This window comes from Bacillus rossius, chromosome 1 (genome assembly GCF_032445375.1).
Source record: "Bacillus rossius redtenbacheri isolate Brsri chromosome 1, Brsri_v3, whole genome shotgun sequence".
Classification (NCBI taxonomy): domain Eukaryota; kingdom Metazoa; phylum Arthropoda; class Insecta; order Phasmatodea; family Bacillidae; genus Bacillus; species Bacillus rossius.
In genome coordinates this window covers 154,849,658-154,866,394 of record NC_086330.1, presented here as the reverse complement: position 1 = coordinate 154,866,394, position 16,737 = coordinate 154,849,658, and the positions used below count along the sequence as shown (strand labels likewise).

The window sequence follows — 16,737 nt, the reverse complement described above, 5'->3', positions numbered from 1 at the left end:
AGATAAAGGAAATAACGTTTAAAACGTCTTTATAAGAAAATTTACACGTCAAACAACTTTGTATTTTTCCGTTCATTTATTAAGTGGTAATGACCGAATAAAAAGGTTTATTCCTAGAAATTAAAATTGTCTTTATTAAATCAACAAGACTTAGGTAGTAAATTAACACAGTGCTGTCAACGTCATTTCCAAATGAATTAGAATGTTAGCAGGAATGCCATTCCTCTCGTATTTTTTTATGAATGTTTGCTATAATTTGTAAAATGTAAAAATAAATATTCAAAACATAATTTGAGTATAACCTTTTCAATCTCTGCTGTTTGAGATTACAGTGAAATTAATTTCCAGTTTTTGCACTACTTTTTTTTTAATATAACCATTTGCTATTTTGGTAACTGGATGAAATAACAACAGTAATAAAGTTTTCAATCTTTGATGTCATCTTAATTATGAAAATTTGTATATGGTTTGCTACCATGTAAAAAATGCTATTAACTGAACCACATTTTTTTAGTAGTTTCATTGATTACAAAAAAAACTATGAAAACCTTCCATGGTTCATGAAAAATCGAATGTAATCTTTATCTGTGCGTGTAGTCAGCCATTGTCCTTGGGTGCTGGGTATGCCTAGCCTCAGTTGTGTTCATTAAGAATATAAAAACAGAGATTTATATTTTTAAAAGAAGTTATTCTAAGTTTTGATCATAAATAGATACCGGGCAAAGTGTTGAAGAGTCAAGTTCTAAGAGTTTGAACCATGACAAACCAAATACATCGAAAATAAAATGGTGGTATCTTTTACTTTACCAGCAGCAAGCAAACACCAAAATGGTAAATATTCCACTTATATTCTGAAAACTCCAACAAGTTGTCTATTTTAAATTATGCTCAACACTCTTTTGAACATATTTTTGTAATAAAATGATATACCCAAAGTTACTATTTTATTTTTCATTTATTTCTATTCACTATTCACTGAAATACAATCAAACACCATTTTGTTACTACTGAGTTTGCAGTGAGGTATAAATGGATATCAAAAATAACTGGAAAAAAAATGGTTTTCTTATGTTTAAATTTGTCCATTTGTTTAGCTAATTCAATTAGCATTCAAGAATTTCTCAAACCACGTTTAAGGAAAACATGCTTGTCGCTGTGGTGCCTAGGTTTTTTCAAATTAAGTTTCAAGAATAGCAAATGTTGCTGTATAAATGAATTTACCCTTGCTACCCAAAACTTGATCTGTTGATGTTGTTTATTCTGTTCTATTCTGTATGGTAATACACCAAAGTAAATTATGACATCTATTTGACTTCAATACTATTCGCATTCAATTAGAAAATTATACTATTCAGTTTGAAAACTGTGTAATATTTAGTTTTTGTGGTTGTACAGTTTGTTTGTATATATGTATATATTTGTATTAATTGACTTGTTCTATATCCCGGAGTCCTTACCTCCATATGTGATCTACAGAACAAAAATTGAATAAATAAATAAATAAATAAAATATTCTACCTCCAAAATCCACTATTTGCGCACCTCTTGATTGTACTGATATAATTTTTAGTTTCTTGTATTAATGTTGTATAACTAACCTAAATTGGTTTTAAATCTGACCGGGAGGGGTGGTTTGATTATTAAAAAAAATTTTTGTAATCCTGAGTTGTTAGAGAAACAGGGAAACCTGGAAAACTCAGGTGATTTTAGAACAGGTAAAAGTCAGGGAATATCTTAGGTTGTCAGGGAATTTTTTTGATAATGTTACTGAAAAATTAAAGTCATAGCAGAGATTTATTTTGATTTGTCCCGGTTCCTGGTAGATATCCTGTCTTTCTCCTTTCTTATCTGTATCTAAGTGTTACAAAAAAAATTTTGTCCCATTTTATTTTGCTTGTAAGTATATCAGCACTTTGACCATGCACGTTGACTTCCGTACTATTTATTTTAATGTGATAAAGTAATAGTTGCCTGTTGGTATAGCGAAGTATGGTATAAATTTGAGTATTTGACAGTTATTGGCAACTAACTATAATATCAATGGCCAGGGAATTATTTTTTTCCAAGCCTGGCAAAGTCGGGAAATTTTTTATCAGATTTGCTAGCCACCTGGTTCTTGACTCTCACTGCTTACAGGTAGGCTACTCAGCTTGTCATAATTTTGCTAGTAGTATCTCTTTAAAAGATAACAAAATATTTATTTCCTTAGAGTTTGTAGGATACTATACTACATTCAGGTCTTTTAAAACCCTGGAAATGCTGTGATTCCAGCAATATTTTATTCCTGTGCTAAGCTTCGACTAAGCAAATCAATCAAAGCTCTTTTTTTTATATTCTATTTGACATAGCCAGGAAATTTGCTATTCGTTTTATTTGAAACTTCATATCTGATGTAAAACTTCACATTTGTTGCAGAGCTTTACAAACATTGAAAGCCTAAGATTTGCTCATGAAATAATTTTTTTTTGTATATATGTTTTGCTTGAATAAAGTTGACTACTTAAAAAAAATCAAAAGGTGGCCCTCCAATTTTGTTTATGAATGCTCAATACTAATATTATGCATGGTTATTTAATAATTTTTATTTGAATTATGTTATACACAAGATTTATTTGGTTAATCACTTAATTAGTTCAAACACTACAAAAGTTCAATAATTTTTTTTTTTTACTTTAATCCTGTATTTTATAAAAATAAGTGTAATACAGTTTCCCCTAGAACAATATTCGCAATACCATTCAACTGCGAATATTTCAAACATTCATTTTTAAACTCGCTTCGCATCAAAAAGTAGCATTTGCATAGGCCCGCACTATTCCTTATAGACCACACTAGCAGTCATTGCAGAACAAGACAGGTTTCAAGGATGTGTGGACACAAGGAGAGTTTTTGACATGCCCTTACTTTAAGAATGAAGAGCAAATAGGGCCCTCTTGTTTGGTGCCCTACTGATATTTTCTGACCACCTCTGTAGGACCTAGAACATTAACTAAGGAAATTTAATTCCTCTCATTTGCAAAATGAGGAATTGAGAATAAGCATAATTTCTGTACTGAAAAGATATGGGGACCTATGGATATGACTGTTGTGATCTGTAGTCATTGGACAGGTATTCTTTCACAGGGTTTCTACATCTTAATTACATTTGAAAAGTCCTTAATTTGATTTTAATTGCTTAAGGTCCTTTGAACATTTTTAAGTTTTACAATGGATTGTATAAAACTCCTTAATAAACATTTTACTATAGCCAAATTTTAAAAAATAAACACATTGTGTTGTGTGAATTTTTTATGCTTTGGTTTGTCACTGGCAGCAAGTAATGTTTTGTACATGCAATTTGTGTGTTATGCTAATGCTGGTTATCTTATAAAATACTCTTTGTGCCTGTGTATCTTTGTGAATGGTGAAGCAGACGGTTTTCTTACCTCTTCAGTTTTCGGATGATGATAATTTTAAATATGATTAACTAACTATTAGTTAAAAATATTGATTGGTATTAGGTTGTATTTTAAGTCATAAGTCATTATCTCCTTAAAACTCCCAAAATTTCGTACCTTTTGGAAAATGACTGAATTATATTTAAGTGAAACCATGCTCTATATGTGTTTATTTTTATGCATTTACTGTGACTGTAAGAATTAATGAGTGAACTTAAAATAACTTATATGAATGTTCAGTTATGTAATTGTGGTTACCTTTAGCACCAAATTTTCATAATGATATTGTGAAGTTTTCCTGATTGTACATAACATTAATAAATATTAAAATACAGTGTCATTGGCATTGTGTTAGTATTACTGGTTGTACGACAATTCACAGTTATAACAATTCCTTTCACAGTATTGTTCTTGAGTACCGGATATTATACTAAAGTTCCATGTATGTTGTAACCAAATGTACTTTGCAATTGAAATAGTTTAAGTAAATTCTGGTAATTTTTTTTAATATAAGAAGTTAAAGAAAATTTTACTGCTATATACAACTTGATCAAGATGAATAAATCTTTTTTGTCAAAAACTTGTCAATCCAAAACTTTTATTTTGGAGTAAAAAAATTTGGGCTGGATCAATTCAAATTGATGAGGAGTTTATGTATAAAATTATCAGTACATCTTAAAATAATCCAGAATTTGAAATTCATTTTACATATTTTTACAAATAAAATATTTTTGTACCTTTTACAACTTTCAATACATGGAAATGGCCAATATACGACTGATAGGTTTTTATTGAACAGTGAATTTAAATCACTCTTTTGTTTCTAATACTTGTTGCTTGTCTCTATTTTTGTTATATGATTTTATTTTCAGGTGATGAGAAACATGAAACAATTGTTCTGAAGATATTGTACCACATGAGCATGGATGACAGATGTAAATCTATGTTCTCGTATACAGACTGCGTTCCAGTGGTGAGTGTGTGTTTGTGTCTAGCAATACCTTTTTTCTTATGTTATATAATATATAATACAAATAAACTTCAAATTTTTAAAATTTTATATCAGAAGTGAAAAAAGTGTCTTTGAGAAGACCCAATTTCAAGTCTCAGTCCAGTCATCTGGATTTTAGTTTCCATGGTTTCTTGAAATCACACCAGGTAAATGCTATCCCTGAATTTTATGGTAACGTATCATCATCAAAATAATGATCGTCATATAATCATCATTATATCACCTTCGTCTTATCATCATCCATCATCTTATTAATCCACCATCATCAATCCATTCTCACTATCATCTTATCATCATAATCCATCACTATCATCCATCACTACCATCATCATCATCATCATCATCATCATCATCATCATCGTCATCATCATATCATCCTATCATCATCAAAATGTTTGACCGCAACTATTGAAATACATGATTTATAGAGATGTGCGGGTACCTGATATTTTCGGGTATGGTGGTTTGAATCCACAATTACCCAAACCCGGAATCATTGTACATACATGGATTCTAACAGTATTACAAATGTTATAAATTTATTTAATACGGCTTAAAAAACTAGCAGTGAAAAATCAAATTAGGCTACTATTACGTAAGTATTTATAATATGATGTATCAAAGAAGGAAACGTAAATTAAATAATTAACACAGTGACATTAAAAAATTTTTGAGATTTCGAGAGCTTAAATTGTAATTACGAATATCTTTGTAAAAAATGGGTTCGTTTGCTGAAACGTTTATAAAACTGAGATTTCCCTGTGGCGTGCAGATTATTACGATTGTGTCGGAGAATCTGCAAAGTGTAAGCCAAAAGCCAATTCTTGGGAATATCAAAAAACTAACAAACAACGTTCAACGAAAAACTAAATGTAACTGCAGTGTTGCCAAACCTGTAAATCCTATTTAACGTACCTGTATCTATAACTAACGTATAGCATCCCTTGAATTTCATACAAAATCGTACTTCAGGCAATGTTATGCCATACAAAACAATTTTATGGCGTACAAGACACTAAATCCTTGTAAACGTAAGTATGGCAACACTGAAACGGTGTGGTAGTTAATATTCGCAGTAAATAAATTTCCCCCTGATTATTTATGCGATGATTAGTTTCCTTATTCAACAAGTGTCACTGTTGAGTGCGTATGTATACTGTATTTCAGTTTGTTTTTTTGTCTTTTGACAGATTTTGTCATACAGTAGAGCCCCGATTATCCGAGCTAATGTGGACCAGAGGACCCTCGGATAACCAGAAACTCGGATAACACGGGCAGACAGAGCGGCGAACGAGAGCGTCCCGTGCCGCTATTGAAATCAATGATAGCGTGTGCGTTTTGGGCCGCTGGTCTGTGTTACGGGCGTTACAAAGACATTTTGGGGTTGATACAGTAATAAATAAAGACGTAAAATTGAATTACAGTAACATATTAAGTTCACTTTATTATGAAACCCACTAAAAATACAGTTTTAGTTAATAAAATCCAGCCTATAAATATAAAACAAGGTCAATGGTAAATATGAAAATATACACTTAAGAATAACACACTTAATAACAGTATTAAAAACAGTTTTGTACTGGTACTGTACAGTACTTTATCAATAAAAATTTAACTTTAAAACTAAGCATACTTCTTGAAAAAGTTCATCAGAGTTTTCTGCTTTACTGAACTGGCCCGCTTCTTTGCAGCTGTTTCTCGAAGTCGACGAAGCAGCAGAAGATCCGTCGAAGTTGTTCCTGCCTGTTGCTCCAAATAGTCTATAGCACTTTGTATGGCTTTGAAGCCCTCGGCGTGACTTATTTTATTTTCAGTCTGTTCCATCGGCTCATCTTCATCACTCACCTCTTCGGCGTTTTGTGCCTCATCATTGACTGTCTCGACAATCATGTCATCTGTGACTTCATATTGTTCGTCCGCATTAATCCATTCTTCCACGTCGTCTGTAGTAATAGCCTTGTCAGAGGGGATTCTTTGCACCAGGCTTACGATAGAGTCATCAGCATTTTCATTTTCCGAGGTTGCGGCTTCTTGAACATCAACACTATACAGCTTTCTCCAGGATCTTTCAAGGGTAGAGCTTTTAACTTCCTCCCAGGACTCGGCTGTCATGTATACAACATCTTTCATTGTGATGGCTTTTAGAGTATGCAAAACTTCGTTTCCTTCATCAATTTCCTTTATGAGCAGTTTTAAAAGTCTTCTTTTATAATTTCTCTTAAGGTTTTCCAACACCCCTTGGTCCATGGGCTGGAGAAGTGGGGTTACGTTAGGGGGCAAAAACATTGTCTTGATTTCGCCAGAAACCATTTCTTTCGTGTCGGGATGAGCAGGACAATTGTCCATAAGCATAAGAGCTTTGCGAGGGAGATTGTTTTCTGCCAAATATTTTTCGACTTGAGGCACAAAGCTATCAAAAAACCACTCTTTGAAAATTTTGGAATCCATCCAAGCACTTTTTTGGTTTTTGTACAAAACGGGGAGGCTATAAATGGAAATGTTTTTAAACGCTCTAGGCTTAGCAGATTTCCCTATGAGCAAAAACTTTAGTTTGCAGTCTCCGGTAGCATTTGAACAAGCCAAAAGTGTAACTCTGTCTTTTGATTTCTTGAACCCCGGAGCAGAAGCTTCTTGTTTGGAGGCAAGTGTTTTTGTTGGAAGCATACGGTAATTTAATCCCGTTTCATCACAATTAAAAATCTGCTGAAGCGACAAATTTTCCTGGTCAATCAAAGCTTTAAACTGGTCCTTGAACGATACAACAATTTCATGATCGGATGATAGTTTTTCGCCTGAAATATTAAGCTCTCTAATTCCATACCTGGTTTTCCAGCGATGCAGCCATCCTCTGCTAGCAGTAAACTCCTCTTCTCCATCTTTAAACTTGTTGTGGAATTCACTAGCTTTTTCTTGTAACAAAGGCCCACTGACGGGACTTCCTTTGCTCCGTAATTGGGTAAACCACATAAAAAGGGCACTTGATGTTTTTTCAAACTCACCAGTTTTCATTGTTTTTCATTTGCTGTCATTTTCGTTGTCCTTTTGCGAACACCACTTTTCAATATCAGCCCGTTTTCTTCTCCAATCACCAACCGTTACCTCACCAACACCTAAATCTGCAGCCACTCTTTTTATCGTTTCCCCTTTGTCTAGTCTTTTAATAGCCTTTAGTTTAGTCTCTAAACTCACAACAGTTCTTTTAGGTGAAGAGCTCATAATGAAAACACCACAGTAACACAGCACAAAATGTCAGAATACCGTTCGAGTAACAGCGGGACTAACACCAACCAAGACTGTGAGAAGACACTGACTCAGCCAAAGCGCTTTAGACTACGTACGTGCAGTGTGGTGGGAGAGCGAGGGGGGTGGCAATGACCTTGGCACAGTAGCAGCGGTCACCCCACTCCACCGCTCGCTCGCTACGGTACTGTACAGAGTACAAACACTGTCGCCGGGCGCCCGGCATCCATGGCGCCGTCTTAAATAAATATATTTTTTAATTTTTTTTTTTGCGCTTACCATTTATTTTAATATAAAACTTGCAGTACACTTTTTAATTTTTTTTTTTTTTTTTTTTTTTTGCCAAAACTCAAAATTTTTCATGCCTCTGCAATTGATATGCTTGTCGATGAGATTTCCTTCCGCACCGCATTCGTTCAAATTCAACATAACCTCCTTATTGGTCTTTGTCTTTGAGTCTTGCATTGTAATTTACGTTATTTCATGGTGAAACAGTTTTCAGATATTGTTTAGAAAAAAATATGAGTTCCGGCAGTGATGATGGTGCATGTGCGCTGCCAGTGACGTCAAAACGAAAACACCGTAGTTGGCGTAGCTTTGTTTGGAATTACTTCACTAAAACTTCAGATTTTAAGTCAAAGTGTAAAACGTGTGCACGTGAGCTTAAATGCACCTCTGGTAGTTCTTCAAGCATGAAGAAACATTTAATGCTGCACAAGAAAAGGATTCTGAATTTCTTCAGCTTCAACAGAATACAAAGAAACAACCGCTAGTGGAAAACAAGTACAACAAACACTCACAGGTATGTTTCAAAAAAGTGCTAAGTACTCGAGTGAAAATCCCTGTGCCATTGCTATTACAAACAGTATAGGCAGTATGATTGCCTTAGATCTGCAGCCATTCAGCATGGTAAATGATAGGGGTTTTCATGAAATTATGTACGTTTTGGAACCACACTACACAGTTCCAAGTTGCACCACGTTTTTAAGAAATGTTATTCCTGAACTGTATGAACACACAGTTGCAAAAATTACTAGCAACTTGTGAAATGATTTCAAAGATGGTGTAAATTCAATATCTTATACCACTGACATGTAGACATCACGCAGTAATGACAGTTATTTGTCGCTGACATGTCACTACCTAAGCAAGAAGAACTTTTAACTTGTGCAATACACATTAGGGAACTTCCCTTTCTCACGAGAACACAGTGGCACTGCTATCTCTGATGCTTTGTTGGAAATGTCAAATAAATATACAATTCCACAATGTATGCCTTTGTATGTAGAATCTGACAATGCCAAAAATATGAAATTAGCATTGTCAAAAACTTCATGGGTAGCATTGAATTGTTTAGGCCATACACTGCAACTGGCTATAAATGACAGCAAAAAGGAAACTCCAGGAATAGGAGTAGTTTGTAAGAAGGCACACAGTATAGTGAGCTACTACAAGCGTAGTTCTCAGGCAAGCCAAAAACTACATAATCTGCAGAAGCAAATGGGAAAACCCAGCACGAGCTTATCCAAGATGTTGATACATGCTGGAATAGTGTATTTGTTATGCTGTCCTGTCTGCTAGAGCAAAAGGAAGCTGTTGCTGCAGAACTTGCATCCTCATGTTCACTAGATAATTTTGCCTCCAATGAATGGAAACAAATTTCAGGACTAATTGATGTATTATCACCTATACAACAAACGACTTGAGTGGTAAGAAGTATGCAACTATTTCTAAGGTGATTCCTATTATTAATGGTATCATAAATCTCCTCGAAAGCTTCATCAGTAGGGCTGATGCCGGAAGTGTTATCATCTTTGCACGCAAGGTATTGAAGGCAGTAATGATGTGATTCCCAGACTACAGGTTACGCAATGAATATCTTGTTTCTATGATTGTCAATCCTCGTTATAAAGTTGTTTTATTACAGGAACTCTAAAAGAAAAAATGCCTTCATTCGCTAAAACATTTGACAGGGAGTGATCCAAGTCTGGCAGGGAAGCACCAAGAATCAACTACGAGTACACCACAAGGGAATCCCGCAACTTCATTGGCTTCTAATTTCTCAGTGTGGACTAAATTTGACCAAGTGTCTCAAATAGCTGCTGTAAATGAGACCTCTTCGTCTAGGTACAACAATATGGATAGACTGGATAGTGACATAGAAAACTATCTAAAAGAGCTTGTCGTCAATAGGCATTAGGATCCATGAATGGTGGAAAACAAATCAGCGCCGTTTCAGTTATGTGGCAATTGCTGCAAGAAGAATGCTCTCAGTTCCTGCTACTTCTGTGCCAAGTGAGCTGCTTTTTTCTACTGCTGGAAGTATTGTTACATCTCGCTGACAGAATCTTGCATGTGAACTAGTAGAAATGTTAACATTTTTACATGGCAATCTCTAAAATGCCACCTAGGCTTATATAATTCTTAGACTTTGACTTTGTTTTGTTTATTTTTATTAAGTAATAGGTAATCAGATTACTTTGGATTTGAAAAAGTTCTAATGTGCTTGAATTGAACTCCACTGTAGGAGGTAAGGTTTCTCAGCTAATTTAATGAATTTTGTATGCATGTATGTAACCAAAACTTTTGAAAAAATTTTGAGATATGGTAGCTTCAATAAAGTAACCAACTACTTTTTTTTGTTCTTATAAATAGTTGTGTGAATGTTGTACTAGCCTATATCTTTATTAATTGAACCATATTATTGATAATAAAATTAGATTTATAAATAAAAGTAGCCCAACTTCTTTTGCTTGATTTGCAGTCAGTTGCATTAATCACAGAATATTGTATTATTTTTATTTAAAAAATACTGCTTTAGCTTGCTTACTTTACCGATACAACTAAATTCATACATAAATGAAAATGACATACAGTTAAATATGTACTTCAAACTGCATCAAAACATATCAATATAGGCCTAGAAATAAGCTGTCTTTAAGTATGGATGTAACAGAAACTTGTGAAAACCAATTGAATTAGGTAAGTCAAGTAGGGAATATTTGAAACTTGCTTCATGTTTTGGTTATCATCATTTAGAGTGTTTATTATTAATTAAGTTTACATAATTATAAACATTTCAATCTCAGTGTAAGATATAATTGCCAGTAGTTACAGTTAGAAAAAAGAGAACACACATACGTAATTTTTAAATTAATCAATTATTTTTAATTCTTCTGTGCTTAATATTCAGAATCGGATTCATATCTCAAATATTGCTAGGTATTCGAATCGGATTCGAACTGAACTGAAAATCAAGGATTCGCACATTCCTAAATTGATTTAACTACTACTTGTTTATGAAATATTGCAATAACCCTGTTTGCCACTGAGTTGTCACACACTCGCTTGTGTTGATAGTGTATAACTGTCTGATACTGTATTAGTGTCTAGTGTATTTGTTACAGGCTGAGGCATATATTGTTGGCTGCTAAGAGGCAATATTATCACGTGCATGTAAATTATGGAAATTTATATACAATTTGTTTGAAAGTGTCAGGAAAAGAACTTTGTCCTTTAATTCATTTTATTTGTTTTTATTTGTGTTATCAAACTACTAAGTACAGGAAGGGCAAGTTACTTTGATACCTCGATACTATGTCGAATTGATAGTACAGTGATCCAAACTTATTGGGACCAAGACCTAAATGTTTTACCCATTTCTGATTGGCACCATAAATGCAGTAATGTGACAGCATGTACTTCTTTTAAGTGTTTAGTTATGAAGTAACATAGCCTGTAACCTTATTATGAACACAAAATCACTAAACTTGTTGGGATTAATCAGATTTTCAGATTAGAGATACTCTACTTTATAAAATATTGTTCTAAACCATTATACTGGAAGACCCAACATTATTTTCCTTGCCACTCCAGCTGACAAGGAAGTTGAGTCATGAAAGTTTAATTTCCAGCAGTCTTTTGCTAACTTGAATTTTTTTTAATGCCTCACTCCACTTTATGGTTGCACAATGAAACTAAATAGTTGGAGACTACCTATCCACTTAAAAGGTTTTAGCTTTCCAACTTAAAAATCTGCCTGTGCAAATAGTAGATGTGTTTTGTATTATGTTTAATTTTTCTTATTACATTTATAAAAATAGGCTTGTTGGTTGAGTGGTTAAAACACTCACCGGGTTAGATTCCTTTCGAAGTTGGACCTGGACGTTCCGTGCAAGTGGATCCTGCCTCAGGCGGGATTCTTCCTGTCAATTTTCATTTTTCACTTACTTAAAAAATGTCTGTGTGATATAAAAATAAAATATTTAAAAAAATGTTATTGACAGGTCATGAAAAAGTATTGAAATTGATTCACAAGGCTAATGTAATCCATGTAAAGTTGAATGTATACATAAACAAATTGTATGAAATGTGGCGTACAGTGGTATGTAACCCGTGCTGCAGGCGATGCGCATGCTGCTGAAGTGCCCCGAGGACGAGGTGAACCTGGAGCTTCTGGCGCTGTGCATCAACCTGGCCGTGAACAAGCGCAACGCACAGATGATGATGGAGAACAGCCAGCTTCGCGGCCTCATGGAGCGTGCCTTCCGCAACCAGGACTCCCTCATCATGAAGATGATACGCAACGTGGCGCAGCACGACTGCACCAAGAACAGCTTCGTGGTCAGTGGAACATAGCTCAAAGCTTTATACTTTATATTTCATAATTATATTAGAGGCCCCGCCTACCTAGGCATACAAGATGTGAAGAACTTCAGAAAGAAGAAGAAAAAACAAGCAATTTTAAAAACTGCTCAAGATATTCAAGTGGTGACTGTTTACGAAAAGCATTTAAGTAGTTCTGTTTCTGTATTTTGTTTTTAATTATACTTTTAGAAAAGTGCAAATTTTTTAAGTACGTGTTTTCAGAATAATCTTTAAGCATGATACAGCTGGTACACATTCTTGAAAACACTCGAGGGCCTAGCATTACACCTTTGTCTTCATTTCTTTGCTGTATAATGTTATGGTCACCACTCAAATTTCATATTTGTTCTATGCATTATGAGAAGACTGTGCCAGTTTAGAGCCTTGAGTTAGAGGTGATACCACGCTAGAAGCACCAGTGAGTAGGGATGAGCATGCCGATTCTTCTATTGCACCGATTCTACGTAGAATCTATAAGGAATCTTACCATATAAGGAAGTGTATCAAATTTAGAATGATAGGTCATAAGAACTGTCAATAATTTGGATGTAAAGTAGATTCCCATAAATTGATTCTTTCCACAATAGCCATTGTTTCTGGCCAGTAAGCTGACAATGTTTGCGCAACTCGCTTAGCACCAATACAGTCAAACCTCATTATTACAAACCTGAAGGGACCATAATTTTAGCACTTGTATTGACCAAACTATTGGGAAATCATTACGACAAAAGTTTATTGATTACCTTCTAATTCCTATAATTATAATCATAAAGAATATTATATACACAGCATTATATAAACCGTTATAGCCAACCACGACTGAACTTAAATTCCGAAATCCCTAACCTCAATGCTAAGTAATCTGCCTTCTTCTGCATCATAGGTCCAGAAATTAGCAAATTTGCTGCACAGATTTCTTCATTTCATGCAAAATGCAGCTTCATGTTTTGGATCTCACGTTCTTTTTTTAGTTGATAACCTACAAGAACTCGCAAAAGATGATTCAAACTGATTTATATTCATATATTGTTGACAAGGATTAATGCAAGATGTTAAATTCTCTATCAATTTCAGTTTTTGTTTTTTCTCCATTGTCATCTAATTTGATAATTTTAGTTTTAACTTGGTTACTTTTGCAATCATTTTACAACACAACACAAACTCAAAATTTTTGTTATGGCTCCTATGCGAACAAAAGAAAATACTCAAACTTATTATCATAGATTATTAGAGATGGTGATTTATAGCATTTAAAATAATAACATTTAGTATTTTGAATTTGAAATTTAGCATTTTGTAGCATTTTTAAAAACAAGATTTAGCCAATTCTCTCATTTTACATTACTGAAGAAAAGTATATTTTTAATAAGCATTAAATAATACACATATTAATTATTAACAACCACAGAAATAAAGATCTAGCACAACTACAAAGATAGCCTATCTTGGCTGGTTTCCAAACAACTTTTTAGCACTTATGAGTGCAATAAATTGAATTCTTAAAATTACAATAAATATTTTTTAGCCGTGTTCATGGCCATAGTTGATGTAGAGTGCACAAATAATGTTATTGAAGCTCATTTTTTCAATTTTTTCTTTTCGTTTTTTCAATTTTTGCCTTCTTTTGGTTTTCAATCATGCCGGAAACCGTTGCTTGCCGTTTTACCGACTTTTTTTCTTCATCCGATTTCTCGGTGAACCTTTTTTTTAGCAGCCTGATGTCCCTCAAATTTAATGTGCTTTTCAAGTACCTACATCTTTTTTTTTCCCACTCCAGACGGCGATTACAAAAATTGCACATTAAAATATTCATATCACTTTCGTAGAACTGTTCACTTTTGTATTCATTTATACGATCGCGAATGGAAATTACTTTTCGTACCATTTTTACCACGAGAAATAACAGTACACAACACATTCGCGAGTATGCACGTATTTGTAAACACACCACTTTCCACAGACTACACAAGAACGTGGCTTTCACGTGAAACAGCCAGAAAATGGGACTTACATTTGTTAGCGCGGCGAAGCAGAGATGTCGCAATATGGTAGCCTAAAAACTTGTACTCTGCATGATGACGGACAATCTTTTAGCTAGTTGTTCTTTGCTTTGTTTACAATCGCGAGGCACGGATGGCCATTCTTCATTCAATATTTACGAACAATAGTTGTTGTGAATGACTGAACTGAAACTAAATACAATCGGTAAATAAATTGTGTAGAGTGAAGACGAATCTAAGTTTTTTACCTTGATTTCGCATTTATCTCGGAATAGTCTAGATTTCGCATTTTATAGCGGGAAAAATATAATTTAGCTTAATTTCGCATCTATTTCGCGAAAACGAAAAATCACCATAACTATAGATTATCAACCTTTTTCCTATGTGCACTTCCAATGACTAATATAAATAGATTACCTTCCATTTAGTTTCAATGTCATATTTAGTTGCTAACATCGCCACCAGAGTTACAATTTAAATTCTTGTTTTTCAATCAATTTGTGCTGTGAGATACATACATCTTTGAAAAAATGTTTGTTTACTTGATGGCTATGAAAATTTGATTATTTATTTAAACTTTGGCAGTGAAATTCATATAAACAGTTTACTTGTATATATTAACAGTATATCGTATTAAAGTACTGAATAACACAGGAAAGAATATTTTATTTTCTGTGACTGTGAAAGTACTTCACATAAACAGGAATGTACTAAGCGATTGTTATTAATAAGGTTTGATTGTATACATAAGATGTAGTTATAACCCTCTTTTAGCTCATAATCGTCGCACGCGCATAATCTTCACAACCATATTTTAGGGTGTCAAAATTTGGATTAAAAAACCTCTCGCGTAATCGTTGCATGATGTTTTTGGTCCCACTATTAGTTTCCGAGCTCTTTGTTTAGGTATTTTTTCCGTATAAAACAATTTATTTTAAAGTAGAAATTTAATATTTATGCATACATTACCACTTATTTAATTAACGGAAATACGAAGTTGTATGACATGTAAATTCTCTTTTAAAGGCGTTTTTAAACGTTATAACCTTTATCTGATCATCTGCGTCGCTGCGATGTACCGCTTATAAAAATGTAGCCAGCGCTAGTTGGCATAATTCATTATTAGTTATGTTGCTTCCCGTATAGAGCGCGCACACGTAGTTGAATATTGATATCTCGCCGATTGCATGCAACGCGCGCTATCTGTCAAGTGCTGAGTTAACTACATCTGATGGCCCGCCCTCTTTTGTGGTAAGTGTGTACTATGACGATAGTTATGCGTTTCTTCATGCTCGCATTTGAGTCACAGATTTTGGTTTTCTATTTAAAGTTGAAGAAAGGTTATAAATTGTTTGGCGTGCTCTTTTATACTTCACTTTTTAAATAAACGTACCTTCCATGAATGGGTTTTGTTTTTATGAATAACTTTAGCTAACAAAATTTTTTCTCTCGCATAAACGTCGCACATCTACTTTTCAATCTTTGATTTTAGTATAAAATGTGCGACGATTATGTGATAAAACACTGTATTTTAAAGGGTAGATCACAACTGCAATCACCTACAATCCATAATTCTGTACTTACTTGGTAAAGTTAAATTTCTGGTCTTGCGGGGGAAACATTATATCCTCATTTCAGCATAGTAACTTTATTTCATAAATACAACATTAATGTAACATTTTTTTTCACTTGTGAGTATAATATCTTTCACTTACAATGTCTGCAGGCAATCGTGACACCATGTTAAAGTAAATAATTTAAAGCAGGCTGGCCAACCATGTTCATATACATTTAAGTTTTACTTTCGATACTTTTGTGTAAATATTTTTCGCTTCAAAGAAGAAGATGGTTTAATATTGGATTTACGAGCATGTAAAGTCATTAAATTAAATGTCTAATGTTTATTATTTGTGTTAACATGTTGCTGTCTGAGTGTAAACAAAATTTTGTACAAAATTTGCTGTTTTTATGTTTGTGTTGATGTTTCAATTGCCATGATCCCGATAGCTTGCATTATTAAATCTATTGTGAATTTGAATCACGATAAACAGAAACTATCTCAGGATCTGTTAGTGTTTTGACATAATGTAAATGTTCATGGGCGTAAATCATGTGAAACAGGACATGTGATGTGAAGCATGACAGGAGAGAGGAATTTCACAGGAAAACATAATTATGGATTTGTATTGGTAATTAGAATCGGAATTGAACTTGGAATCGAGAGAAATTTTGGAATCGGAATCGGAATCGAATAAATGTGGAATTGACAATTGACCCATTCCTACTAGTCTGCATCACACTTATCATTCCCCCTTACTAATATAGATCCATTCCTGACAATGCTGGTCCCTTAATGCAAATCACATTTAAAAAATTTAAAATAAAAAATAAACACATTTTT

At 33.8% G+C, this 16,737-nt stretch overlaps 1 protein-coding gene across 2 annotated transcripts in view; it reads left to right on the top strand.

Annotated features, from left to right (window-relative positions):
• The window catches only part of LOC134546317 (kinesin-associated protein 3), a 134,848-nt gene that overhangs the window by 51,625 nt on the left and 66,486 nt on the right, over positions 1-16,737 (top strand). For both annotated transcript variants that reach the window (XM_063389056.1, XM_063389055.1), the window contains exons 9-10: positions 4,310-4,410; positions 12,094-12,312. In XM_063389056.1, coding sequence (XP_063245126.1) covers positions 4,310-4,410; positions 12,094-12,312 — 320 coding nt within the window. The remainder of the gene's footprint in view (positions 1-4,309; positions 4,411-12,093; positions 12,313-16,737) is intronic.